Source organism: Xenopus tropicalis, chromosome 7 (genome assembly GCF_000004195.4).
Source record: "Xenopus tropicalis strain Nigerian chromosome 7, UCB_Xtro_10.0, whole genome shotgun sequence".
Classification (NCBI taxonomy): Eukaryota; Metazoa; Chordata; class Amphibia; order Anura; family Pipidae; genus Xenopus; species Xenopus tropicalis.
In genome coordinates this window covers 53,874,619-53,889,240 of record NC_030683.2, presented here as the reverse complement: position 1 = coordinate 53,889,240, position 14,622 = coordinate 53,874,619, and the positions used below count along the sequence as shown (strand labels likewise).

Sequence of the window (14,622 nt, the reverse complement as noted above, 5' to 3'; positions counted from 1 at the left end):
TTCTTGTTACAGTGGGAATCTCTGGATTGCAAAGAAGTCAAAGCCTTTACTACAAAAGACCCTTGCTGTGGCTGATGACATTTGCCCAACAATTACCTTCCTCTTCCCCTGCAGAGCATCATTCTGTAGCAACCTTTCAAAATGTTTCCATCAATTGACAAGCCTGTAGGCCTATGATTAGGGCACAAAACACATAAAGCGTATTTTATTATATTTGGGAAGCTTTTCACTTGAATAAACTTCATCAATTTACTGCACTTTAGAAACTTGTAGTGTTCAAGTCTTCAGTTACAGGCTGCTGCTGTTTATGCCCTGTCGAATTGAAACCCTTTACACAGCTGACAGTTTGGAGCATATGCGTCTAGACCCAACATCTTTATTGGCAAGTCTACATTATATTTGTACAGGTTAAAATAAATTAATAACAAGTATTTAGTGATTAAGCAACTGCCTAGTGTGAAATCTAATTTGGCATTTTTTTTAGAGACAACGGATAAATTAAAAATAGGCACCAATTTAGACCAGAGGAATAACATTTTATCTAAAACAGGGGTCTCAAACTCGCGGCCCGCGGGCCATTTGCGGCCCTTGGTACAATATTTTGTGGCCCGCACCAACGCCTTCTCAAAAGCAATGAATGGATTGCGATTTTTATTGCGATTCAAGGGATAATGCAAGGCACGGCGGGCGGGAGCTGCTGATTGCGGAAATGACGTTATGCCATCATAACAGTTATTATGGGAAGACGTTCTGTGTGCACAATTAGCTCCTTATGATGGCATAACGTCATTTCCGCAATCAGCAGCTCCCGCCCGCCGTGCCTTGCATTATCCCTTGAAAGCCAATTTTTTGTGAAATCCCTTATGCGGCCCAGCCTCATCCTGACTTTGCCTCCTGCGGCCCCCAGGTAAATTGAGTTTGAGCCCCCTGATCTAAAACAATATAAAAATATTATGTATATATGCGTGTGCATGTTTGCATGTGTACACGGGCTGATTTCAGCTGACCATATCGGTCCTTTAGACAGCTTATCTGCCTGTGTATGGGCACTACTGACAGGCCTCCCCGACCGATATCTGTCCAGAAATTGGGCAGATCTGGATTGGGCAGGTTCGATTTTCCTGTCAGAATGGGGACTGCATCAGGCCATTGATAGGGTCTCCAATCCAACTGCACCTATGCCCACTGTTTTAATTCCATCGTTTGGCTCTCCCCTAGGGTCAAGCAATTGAATTAGCCCAATATCGCCCACCAGTAGGTGGGTATAGTGGGAGAAGATACACTTGCTTGCCAACAAATGAGCTGATCTTACAGTGTGTGGCCACCGTGTATGTTTATTTGGTCTCATAAGGTTAGTGGTTACCTTTTGGTTGCCTTTTTTCAGCCCAGATGTAACTAGAATATAGAATTGTCAAGGTGGTTGAGAGCTAAGAGGAATATTAAAAATTAATGCAAAGCTGTGAATATTTCACTTGTGTGTCTTTAGTGCCCAAGGGCATAAGATATAAGGAAATTAGGAAAAAGTATTTTTGGTTGTGATGGATATGGTATTCTGTTTTGAATTTAAACCTCTCTGCAAAATGCAGAGTGAGAGTCAATGCGGCTGAGAAAGATATGAGATGTTTCAGATGAGCTTCGACTGAAGAAGGTGTGGTTTGTGTATTACTGGCAACATGCAAATGTGAGTTTACAGCTTGATACATAACAACTTATCCATGTGCTATTTATTCCTCTGGGATTTTTAGAAACATATCAAGTTCTAACTTTCACCCATTGATAAATATGCTTCTAAAAATCCCTGAGAATTAAGAGAACTTGGGTGAGTTTTATGTATTAAGCTCTAAACTCACATTGATAAATTTGCCCCTTAAGGGTTAAGACCCCTTATTCAGAAAAGCCCAGGTCCTGAGCATTCTGGATAGCGGTCCCATTCCTGTTTAATGTATCCATTCTATGCAGGTATAGTATTTATTATGTGAAATGCTTGGGAACTAGGGTTTGTCTGGTTCTTTCTGTAATTTGGATCACCATACCTTAAAGGAACAGTAACACCAAAAAATAAAAGAGCTTTAAAGTAATAAAAATATAATGCACTGTTGCCTTGCACTGGTAAAATTGGTGTGTTTACTTCAGAAAGTCTACTATAATTTATATAAATAAGCTGCTGTGTAGCCATGGAGGCAGCCATTCAAAGGAGAAAAGGCACAGGCACATAGCAGATAAAACACTATTGTATTCTACAGAACTAATCTGTTACCTGCTATGTAACCTGTGCCTTTACTCCTTTTTTCTAGCTTGAATGGCTGCCCCCGGGGCTACACAGCAGCTTTTTATATAAATTATAGTAGTGTTACTGTAGAAAACACACCAATTTTACCAGTGCAGGGCAACAGTGCATTATATTTTTATTACTTTAAAGCTCTTTTATTTTTTGGTGTTACTGTTCCTTTAAGTCTGCTAAGAATCATATTAACATTAAACCCAGTAGAGTTTTTTTTGCAATCAATATGGATTTATGCAGCCTAAGGTTGCCATACACGAGCTGATTCTAGCTGCCGATATCGATATAAGTTCGGCAGCTTATCTGCCCATGTATAGGCACTAACGACGGGCCTGTCCGACCAACATCTGGCCAGATCTCGATTGGGCAGGCTTGATTTTTCTGTCGGATCAGGAATGAGCCAATGTGGTTCCCGAACTGATGGCTTCTATACCCACCATTTTAATTCAAATTAGCCAAGCGAGCGAGTTTGGCCACCTTTAGTTAGGATTAAGTATAATGTACTGTTTTATTATTACAGAGGAAAGGGTAATTTTTTTTTAAATGGGAAATATTTGCTTAAAATCAACTCTATGGCAGATGGCCCTGCCATTTGTTAGAGCTTTCTGGATAATGGGTTTCTGTATAAGAGACCCCATACCTGTAATAGAATAAAATACATGTGGTTGTGTGGGTTTGTATGTTCCATTTTCATATTTTATACCAAACAATTTGCATTTTTATGCAGAGCAGCCTGAGGAATTCACTGACTTACTGTTCTGAGGTCACATGGCACTTCTAGTAAAGTTGTATAATTTGAGGCCCTATTCCCTTTGAAAATTTGTACTCCATGATATCCTATATCCTTATCACCTCCAGTTTCCCAATACTAATTCATTTGCTCTATTTAAAACGCAATGTTTTTAACTTCTAAAGAACAAAATAGATTCAACAGTAGAACATCTCACATTTTTCAGGGGGCCCAGAAAAAAAATGATGTAAAATCATGTAAAATCAGAAAAATGTATTAAATATTGGTTGGGCCACAACAAAAATGGTGTAAAATGAGGGAAAACTTAAAATCAGGGTATGTAAAATTGAGGTTTCTTTGAAATTCTGTGTGCTTATACAGTAAGCCTTGCATGATCTCTGGGTCCCAGTTCCAGTGCATTTCCCAGCAACTAAATAATTAATTTAATCCCCAAAATGTAATAAAAGTCACAATGTTTGGCCAGGTTCAGTAACCCATGGCAACCAATACGTTGTTTGCATTTTAGCAGATGGCCAATGCTACCTGCTGGATTCAATCTTTAGCAAACTTTGCAGCTTTTATTACACAACTCCAAGTTAGTGTTAAAAACTTGTTTCTTTTAAAATAAAAATTCACCTTTTGAACAAAAAGTGTGGAAATAAAACACACAACAACATATTGGCATAGAAATATAAACCCAAATGATGTGTGCAGGACTACAGTGACAATTAAGGAACAAGTTGAATGGTGCAGCTTGCCTTTTAAAGTCATAGTTCCATGCAGATGGAAGTGCCTGCCTGGAGTGCCTGCCAGCCAGTCTGTGCTCAGTCTTTTTCTTCATATTTTTCCTGCAAATGGAAGACTATAAAAGGATAGGAAGGCCAAACACTTCCCAAGAATTGTAATCTACATGATAAACAGCCCATAACAGGGCCTGCAGAATGCGGATTGGGCTGCTAAGACCTTAACTTTTCCCATAAAAGAAAAGGATTGAAAGCAGGCGGTGATGATTATCACTGTACTGCAATAAATCCTCATATATGGCAACTACCACTAGCAAGATTATAAAGCTATTTCTGCCCAGATCAGCAAAAGAGTAACAAGCTAAAATTGTAGGTAAATACATTTACATGTACATTTATACATACACACTTGCACTTATTATAACTCAAAGCAATTGTGCCTACAAGTAAGCAACCCATTTTCATTGAAGTGACCTACAAGAGAAGTTTATGCACAATCCTGTGATTGTGTTGGGAATGTTTGAAAGCCAGATTAACTAGCATTTTAGCTTATTGTAAACAGAACATAGGAAGATTTTTAGAAGATTTTCAATTAGTTCAGAGGGTTTGGTTTTGAAGATGTTAAACACAGAAAATATTTAGACCCATAATTTATATTGTAAATATATACAAATTGTATATATGACAGATAAATAACATAGTATTAGAACTTCTGTACCAGATGGGTGAGAAGCAAATTGCAAGTAAAGGTAACAAGATAACACCCCCTTCTTTTCACAACCAGTCCCATACTAATGTCAAATGAGTGTTCCCCTTAATACTGTAATTTGTACTGTAATCCAGAAGGGGACTGGGTACTGGCACTGTTGGTACAATGCACCAGACCAGAATAATAGGACTGTCTTGGACTTCAAACATACAGCTCTAGCTGGTCACATTGCAAATGATCTGATCTAGGTCTACAATATACAGTACGGCACATTTTATGAGATTTTCTATGACCACATATTGGTCTGGCTACCATTAGGGCAACAACTTATTTCCTCTCTGTATTTGGGTATTATGTACTTATACCTAGTCTTCATGCTGTACGGGCACCACTTCAGTATCCTTCTCATCTTTGTGCATCTCTCCAAGGGCCAAGCCTCTTACCAGATGGGTTAAACTTTTCTTAGCTATAGTGACCAGAAAGCTCAGTCACTGGCAATAATAAATGCAAAATGTAGGTACACCAAAAAACAAATAAATTGAGTATAATTGGTAGCAGCATGCACAGAAGTATTGTAGGCCCACAGCACATCGGGGTCAATCATGATAGTCCTCCCTAGGTGTGCAACAAACTCAAGTGCAATAAAAGTTGAGTGAAAAGTGTTTCTATTCATTGACCTCATGTTGAATAAGGGAGGATACAGCTTTATAAATATTTCTAGCCCAAAAATAGGTTATGGCATATTCACTGAAATCTCAATCGAAGTTAACATAATTCAAGATAAAGAGCACTTGTGTCACAAGGAAATTGCTTGCTTAGCTTTTTTTCATTAACTCTGATATGTGTGGCCAATATGCACATGCAGAAATAAAACAGATCTACACCCTTAATTATAGAAATTGGTCTTTATTTTATAATTTGGCTAAGGTTTAATGTTTTGTCTCAGCTTTGTAAAAATCGACCTTTGCTAATAAAGACACACAAAAATCTGTACCGTAAATTACCAGTTCCAACCCACTTCAAAGACTAGCAAATGGAACATAAATTATTGCTATTTCACAATAACTGTACTTTTACTGTACTTTAAACTAAAACAAAGAATCAGCTGTTAAACAAGCCATGTGCTTGGGGCAAAGTTTTTTTCAGATTTAGTGCAAAATGAATCCCTTTTTTTGATAAACCCTATAAAAAGTAAAATATTTGCTAAAGTAAATAACAAAAGAGAAATGATTCTGCAGGATTATTGAAAGCTTCCGGAGGTATGTCACATTTACCATGACGTGGAATTGATACATTAGAGAGAAACCCAGCATTCCTTACACTGGAAAGGCATGTAGGCCTCCTTTGCACTTGCCCAAAATGTTATTGGTATCTAGGTGTTTGCACCAGCAAGTCCAACAGGAGTTCAAATGAGTCCACTTGTTAAAGACACTGAAAGCAAGATTCACAGAAACATGCTTCTTTTCTAAGCAGGGTGCATACACACCATATCAGCATTTCTTTAGTGTGATAACTAAACAGTTATATAAATGCTCATTCTGTGTGCTCCACCCTCAGAAAAGAAAAATTGTACTGAATAAATGCAATATATCATAAGCTTTCTTTTTTCTATGTCATCGTTACATCATAGTGCATGTGCAATAACCTGAATCTGCTTTAGCAGGCGCTAGATATGCTATGATGTGAAATGTAAATAATGCAGTTTTGTGTGATACAAGGTTTGCTACAGGTCTATTCACCTATAGCAACCAATCAACAAGTACCTGTTTGAATGCAAGCATGTATCTTATTGGTTGCTATGAGTTACTGTGTTTGTACAAAATGTGTGCTTTTTATTATAAATGGGTCTAATGAAACAAGCAGGTACATCCCTGCTGCCAACTTTTCTGGAGAAAAAAATAACAGCGTTCCTATATTTTTATCTTTCTGCCATATTACAATGTAATAGGATTGGCATCAAGCCTAATTTTTACTGCCAGGCTGGTAAAATACCCTATTCCAGGTCTTCTTAAAAGTGATTTGAAGTTGTGTATAGAGAACTGTCTGTTATTACACATACATCATTATCTAGTAAAAAAAATAAAGCTTTCTGGCTCCCTTTGCATTAAAGGAAAAGTAACACTAAAATTTTTTAAGTGAAAAAGCTATTCTACCCTGCATCAATAACTGCCCTATCCTGCAAACCCCTTAGTATTTTGAATGCTTTAAAAGAAAATACCTGTTAAAACTTGGCTTCCTGTTAATTGAACTAAGGAGATCCAGCAAAGGAAGGAGCAGGCATCAACTATGCGACGATCGATTGATCGAATCAAGCCTTCCTTCCGTAGGAAGGAGTCAGGCTAGACTCGATCAATCGATAGTGCTACTTTTTCACTTAAAAAATCTTAGTGTTACTTTTCCTTTAAAGGACAATACTGGAACACTTTGCAAAATATATGTTCTAATATAGGTGATCTAAAGATACATCTTCAAATACAAACATTATTTAGGAGTTGACTTTTTCCCTTAGTGATTAGCAGGTGCCAAAGTAATGCTACTGTACGGAGAATAGTTATAAGTTTTAAACTCATTCATTGGTTTATTTTTAATATTTTTCAAGACTGTGAAGACATTTGATTTGCTCTGAAGATGTGAATTTATGGCACAAATTCTCTAATATAATTAGTGTGTACTGTGAAGAGAAAATTTGGGGTTGTGTACCGACCACATACTAGAACTACGCTTCATTACAGCAAGGAATTTAGTAAGAGAGCATTTGTTGAAACAATATCAGCTTAAAAGGCACTAATAAACACAAAACCGAGTAAACATGAGTTTGATATTATCAACCCAAAATTTACCTTTTAAACGACTCTGCTTAATGTTAATAACTTAAAAGCAGAGAGACATACTGGGACATTTCCCCAATACCACATCTGCCTTTAACTTCACTTATACTTCTTTTCCAGTCTCTCAGTCCTCTTTAAAAGAGAACAACCTAGGTATTGAGGCTGGCCCAATCTCAAGTGCAAATAATGATAGGAATCCAGGGGGCAGATTTATGTATATACAGTATTACATACCAGTATGCCAATGATATAATATTTCCAGTAGTGTAATCTGAAATACTGACTTCATGAATTAACTATAACTAAACATTGTAGTTGGCAATGAGGTCACAATTATTTATGTAGCCTTAGGTAAAATAGTTTTAGAAGAAACAATGATATTGCTAAAAAACATAAGTTGTAACAAGTTTCTTCCAGTACCTGAGTGCTTTCTTTCATACCCATGGTGCCACAATCTTTAGACAACTTCCTATACTGATGATGTATGAACTGTTCTGCCACACTTACCTTTGCATTTACCAGCATTTCGTTACCCCAGAGATGTGTTGCAGGCGTAGTTACATTTTGCAGCAACAAAGTGGTTATAAAAAAAAAATAGGATGGATTTTAAGGAGTGTTTAATCTCTTTTTGAACCCCTATTCAAGTATAACAGTGGAAGGAATGCAGTGCTGACAGTTCCCAAAGTTGCAAAGTGAAAGCATATACAGTATATTACAGGGCTCAAGTTTTAACACTCGTGAAAAGCAGTACTTTGCTTCTTAGTGTCTAGTACCTTTAATTAGCACGTCAGAGCCCTCCTGGGATAATGTCCTGGTCCCTAGAGAAGAGGCACTCACTGTGCTCTTGCATTTTATACATTTCTGTTTAAAAGTGGCCTTTTAAAATTCTCTTTAAGATGTAAGTTTGTTGCCATCAGGCTTTTTTTGTTTTCTGATATTCTTGCAGTTTTCAGTTTTCTTATTCATCTGTTTGTCCAAAGAGATGGCAGTTGTTCTTGTGAAATCTGTTCACTTTTAGTTCTGGCATCTAAGCACTTTAGTGATGTGCAGAAGTCTTGGAAGTCTGTCCATTATCCTGGTTGCATACTTCAAGTACCAGTTATTTGCTAACTGACTCCGTGGCCATTCTTGGGATTGACTTTGTATTTATTTAATGGAATCTAATGATTTGGTGATGGATAAGTGGTTTACCAATAAACAATTGTTACTGAGTATATAGTGTTAAATTCATCTTAAAATCATTAACTTCCAGCAAAAACAGGCACAGTTGAGGATTTCTGTAGATAACTGTGATTACGTATTAAGTCATAAAGTGAACCGTGCTCTCTGAACTTTACAGGGATCCTGCTGGAATCCATAGAGCTTTACTTTGTTCTTGATCCACAATGGAGCAAATCTGATTGCAAATGCTAAACAAGGCACCACCTTGGATTACAGCTGTAAAAAAAGAAAATCAAAACAATTTAGTATCCAGGCATAACAATTATGTCTGTCACATGGCGTAAAAACCTTACAGAAATCTATCAGTATCAATGGCAAGGTGACTGATGAACAGTAGCACTAAAATACAATTTCTATTCATGTGGTTAACATTCACAGATACACACACATACTGAAATTTAGGTACTATGTGTCACTAAAGGACTTATAACAGAATTGTTTATTTTATATGAACCCAGAAAAGGTGATTTTGTGATACTTGCAGATAAATACTTTTCTCTTTAGACATCTGTCAGACACAGGAACCATGGTATAGCATTCAACACCAAGAGAAAAGAAACTAAAAAAGAAGACTCTTTCCCAGATGCTACCCCTTTACCTTGGCATGCTAGAGTCAGTTTTGTCCAACAAAGAGGAGAGCTAAGAACTGAACAACATAATCATGTACCTAACATGGTACCACAAATGAAAAAAGGGTCTAGGTTTTTTTGAGGGGTTCCCCTTCATTAAGAGAGTGGTTAGCCCTGACTGAAGAGACCCCATGTCATGCTGTTTGGCTAATTTGTTCTTAGGTTCAGGGACAGCATGGTCAAGTTTATCTAGTGGTTTGTATAAACAAGCTGCAAGCTTAGGAATGTCTCTACACAGTTGTTAAACTACATGCTCCTGCCTAGAGGTGGTGGGCTGAACAGTGGCATCCTGTGAGGCCCTAGGAGTCTCAGTGCCCAGAGTATCTTGTGACAGAGGCTCTGGTGCCTCGGAAGGAACCTCATCTGATAGTTTGACACAAGCATATTGGTTTCTTACATCCTTTAGGAAGATATTTGCAAAATTTTGCAAAACTGTACCCCATTGTCAAATAGTACCTTTGGTTTAGTCCCAGCTGTGAGTGACATGACGTGAGTGGAAGTACTTAGATCCCAGAGCAAGTTCTAAGTACAAGAGTTGTGGCCAAGTAAGTGGGTCCATACAGTAAGTGGTGTATGAGAGATATCCATGGCAGGCTCACTGCACTGACAGAAGTAGCTCAGATACTAATGGGAGCAGAGTTATTACATTGCTTATGATAAATGGAAGCCGCAAACGCTGGACCCTTTCAGTAGGGGAGACTGGAATACTGTGTCACTTGCTTGAAGAAGTCTGATGCCAGATATATGCTGGCCGCAGAATAAGATCTGAAGGAAAAAGTTCCTGTTTCCTCAAAGGATACTAGAAAAAGGATACTAGCATGTTAAGGTAGAGGGGTATAGCATTACGGGAGGATGTCCTGGCTCTTGGTGGTGGATGCTATACCCCATGGTCCTTGTGACCCCTCTCGTTTTGGTCTACCACACAGACCTTTCTTTGCCAAAGACCAACATTAAATACCCCAGTGTGTATTGATGCTAAAAAAACATCACTGTGATGTTAAGATGTGCAACTATAAAATGTATAAGTGAGATCAAGTATATATTAAAAGAAAAAAAATATGAACACACATTGAAACCATATAAAATAATGTTCTATGTTGAAAATAAAGTAACCAAGTGAACTGTGTGGTTAAAACTTAACAATAAAGTAGCAACATAATAAAATACATTGGTAACATTGGTGCCCATGATTGGGGTTGAAAAAAGTTTGTGGTAGACATGGCAGACCAGCAGCACACATTATCTAAGGTAGGGGGGTCACAAGCGCTCAACACTCCCGAAACAGCACGGGAAAGCTGCAGTGATGCACACCGGTTAATGGCTGGAGGAGTTGCCATGGTAACACGTTCCCTTGTGTTGCGATAAGACCAGATCTGCTACTAGAACTGCACATCGATGTGGGATGTTGGTGTGGGACATCAATGTACCAATGCCTAGGTGCCTTGCAACCTGTGGGAAATGGCTCATAATTCCTGTGTCAATGTAAACAAATTAGTAAGCACCAAAGAGTTCCAAACCATTGTCAGCTACGTAGAGGCATCTCCACACTTGCAATCATTGATAAGTGGAGCCAGAAAAATGCCAGCTTTATGCCAAAATAAAGGAACCTGTGACACCCTTAAAAAAACATTGCTGTTCAAAAATCATGTCTAAAACACAAGTTGATGCAAGCCCATAAATGACCAGAGAAAACAAATAAGAGGCCAAGTTTCATTTACATATATATTTACACAGAAGCTTTATTGTTTAACACTTTGCACTCAATTTAGGGGCATTTCCTTGGAGGTACTTTTAGTTTACACATACTGTTTTTTTTTTGGGACAACCTAAGCTTTCAAAATATGCTAGAAGTTTTGTATAATTCCACTTCTGTAACAAGGTAATAGCTTCTAAATGTCTAAAAAATAAAACATTATATTTTCCATAATATATACTCATATACCAGAAGCACAGAAGTGCCAAGAAAGAATAGCTCAGAACATAAAATAAATGCAACAGCAAAGAAAAAGTAGGGAAAAAAGAACAAAAAAAACAGTAGATTGAATAAGGCATAGAATGAAAAGGGAACTGTTACTGATTATATTTGCATGGATTGTGCCCTGTCAGGTAAAATTATTCAACCTTCATTAGCAAAGAACAGTCTCAGCCCCATGCAATTTATCCTGTATTAGTGGATGTGTACATGCACCCAGCATCTGTACAGTGCCTAAGCCATGTGCCATTGCTAGTCAACACATACATACTAACTGCATCATTGTACTTAAAAACAACAGATACTGCAGTTATAGGTAGTAACTATGCAGTATCCGTTTCATTTCAGTGAGTTTCTGTTTACCTAGCAAAAAGTTTTGGCACCAAAACTGCTCTAGTGTTAAAAGGGATTCTATTATGATTTTTATGCTGCACTTTTTATTTCTAAATTACATTGTTTACAAAGCAAATAATGTAATAATTCACTGTACCATTTAATATGTTATTCTTGAACTAAGAAATATATATTTTTAGCTGTAAAATTGGTGTGTAGGCAGCCATCTCAGGTCGTTGTGCTTGATTCTGAGCTTTCAGAAGGAGCCAGAACTACACGTTAGAACTGCTTTCAGATACTCTTAAGTTTCTCCTACTCCATGTAACTGGAGGAGTCATGAGCCGGACTTACATTTTTTACTATTGAGTGCTATTCTGATATCTACCACTTTTAGAACACAGGTGTCAGGAAGCTGCTATCTTGCTACGTTCCAATTGTTCAGCTGCTTGGGGAGAAAGGAAGGGGGTTGATATCGCTCCAGCCCAGCAGTAAAGAGTGATTGAAGTTTATCAGAGCGCAAGTCACATGGCTGTGGCACACATGGAAATAAATAATATGGCTAGCCCCATGTGAAATTTCAAAATTAAATATAAAAAAATCTTACTGTCCTTTTAAAAACAGATTTCAATATAGATTTTTGCTGAAGAAGCTCTATTAATTAATGTGTTTTGAAAAGAACATGTTTTCTCATGTTTTCACTCTAGATAAAGGTTCCTGTGTGAGACCAAAATAATGGGTAATAACTTTTTTTTTTGCATTTACGTTTTTGTTTGACAGTCCTAGGAGCACCTAGGTCTTATTGCTGCACATGGGTGGTGCACCCTTAGGACGATTTATATAGGTTGCGTGTGTGTTTAGATACACAGATAGATAGATAGATAGATAGACAGACAGACAGACAGACAGAGACAGATAGATCTCAATTTTCTCTGGTCTTCTTGTACCTCCAGCTACAAATGCTGAACTTATAAGTCTCCATATTCCAAAAGGATTTCTGAAAAATCATTAAGTGGAAGTATTTACATTCACCCACCTGTAAAATACTTGCTGTATTCCTGTTCAATCTTGTGTGCAGTTTCAAACTGTTCTTTGGAATGTTTTTGTGTCACTTTGTCCCTTAGAAAAATTGGGTCCTTTTGTTCCCTAAAGAACAAAGTAAAAATAAAATAAAACAGCACCTTTGGATCCCACCCATTCCATATAATTTTATTTACAAATGCAAGATCAGACTGGCTTTATAAAATCAAATTGCTGTGAAAATAGAATAAAAACAAAATCATCCCCACCAGCAGAAAAAACATGACAGCTACATCACAATTTCAAATAAACAGTAGAAAATCAAAAGCATTATTAAACTATAAATGCAAAGGAAATAATAGACATAACCAAGACAATAAGGAAGGATTATGCTTGAGAATGATACACACAGCTATTCAATATAGTCTCTTTTACTCTTTTAGTTAAAATATGGGCAGAAATGCAGCAAATCTAATTTGCTAAACACAAAATAAAGTATAGCATTTTTGAGTCGGCCTAAGGTCTAGGGTTTTCTGGTGGGCCTCTGGCATCCCAGGTTAACACTGGTGCATTTGGTTCTATCTGTGCTAATAAAAAACATTTATTAGACATATTCTATTCTATATTTGACTGTTTAATGTATATGAATTTGATACTGATATTCCTATTTTATCATTAGCCCTAACAATAATTCAGTTCAGTACGCATTCTAATTCATAACTAATTAAATCTGGCTAAAAATGAATTTATAGGAACAGTCTCTTAAATTATTTTAATATTTTAATAGTATTTTTAGAGGTGAAACAAAGCCTACCTGGCATTGTTGCTTAAATGACATGTTAACCCCAGAAATAATTTTTGGGGTTGACATGTCCTTTAAGGAATTGTGCCAGTTGAGCCTTTTTTACATAAAACTTTTTACCTTTAGCCTGAAATCCATGCACCTATTATCATGGACTGTAAAGTGATGCCTTCTTATTTTCACAGTACAGTTTATAATTATATTCATTGCTTGTGATGGTGCAGTCGGTTTACTTACTTTATCTGCTTAGTGCTTTTGTACCGGATGAATAGTACAATGGGATAGATGTGCACACTGTGCAGCCTCTCTATTGCATGGGGTGCTATGTCCAGTAAACAGTGGCAGTCCTGTGAAGCAGACAAAAATATTACTTTATAGACTAACCTGTATTTAGTTCAGGAGCTATAAGCAAATAAGGAATGCTGGGCCAATCTGCACAATTGAAAATTCATAGAGATTACCTTCTCTGTTATCTCTTTTATTGAAGCAACAGTTGTAACATCAAAATGCCCGCTACGTCTCTTGTAGTCTATAAATAAACAATCCTTCACCCCACGCTCTATAGCCTGTTGCGAAGCTTTCATTACCTCTGCAAAAGATTGGATGACAATATGTATTAATAAATATGCATAAAAAATTTGTTGCTCTCAATGTAGCACTGCATTTAATAAGTTACAAGAAAAAAAGGACAAGATTAAAGGGTTGGATTACCCTGATATTACATTTTATTTGGATGTAGATTGTGGTATGCAACTGGTGCAGATGTAGTTGCAACTGGTATATTATATTATATATGTATATATATATATATATATAAAAAGGCTGAGGCACACACTTATAGGGATAACAACCTGGGTGCAAATCAGATAAACAATGTAAATATGTAAAAAATGCTGATGCACACCAGGAAAATTTTATCAAAAAAAAGATACTTAGTTTATTTAGATCGACGTTTCGGTCCTCACCCGGGACCTTTATCAAGATCTTGATAAAGGTCCCGGGTGAGGACCGAAACGTCGATCTAAATAAACTAAGTATCTTTTTTTTGATAAAATTTTCCTGGTGTGCATCAGCATTTTTTACATATATATATATATATATACACACACACAAAGGATGGCAGACCGCTACATATTATATATATAAAAACACACACATACATTTTATTCTTTTTTTCCCATGTATTTAACTTTTTCTGCAGATTCCCAGTTTGGAACTTAAAGAAATACTGTCACGGAGCGTCTCCTACAGAATCCTGCATTGAATCCTTTTTTCAAAAGAGCAAACAGATTTTTATATTTAATTTTGAAATTTCACATGGGGCTAGCCATATTCTCAATTTTCCAGGGTGCCACAG

General features: G+C 36.9%; 1 protein-coding gene across 4 annotated transcripts in view; it reads right to left on the bottom strand.

Annotated features, from left to right (window-relative positions):
* Positions 1-7,891: 7,891 nt before the first annotated feature.
* Positions 7,892-14,622, bottom strand: part of dlg5 (discs large homolog 5) — a 111,514-nt gene continuing 104,783 nt past the window's right edge. For all 4 annotated transcript variants that reach the window (XM_031905938.1, XM_004916019.3, XM_002937130.4 and 1 more), the window contains exons 30-33: positions 13,727-13,854; positions 13,503-13,612; positions 12,480-12,589; positions 7,892-8,728 (exon numbers count right to left, since the gene is read on the bottom strand). In XM_031905938.1, coding sequence (XP_031761798.1) covers positions 8,625-8,728; positions 12,480-12,589; positions 13,503-13,612; positions 13,727-13,854 — 452 coding nt within the window. In that variant the 3' untranslated portion in view covers positions 7,892-8,624. The remainder of the gene's footprint in view (positions 8,729-12,479; positions 12,590-13,502; positions 13,613-13,726; positions 13,855-14,622) is intronic.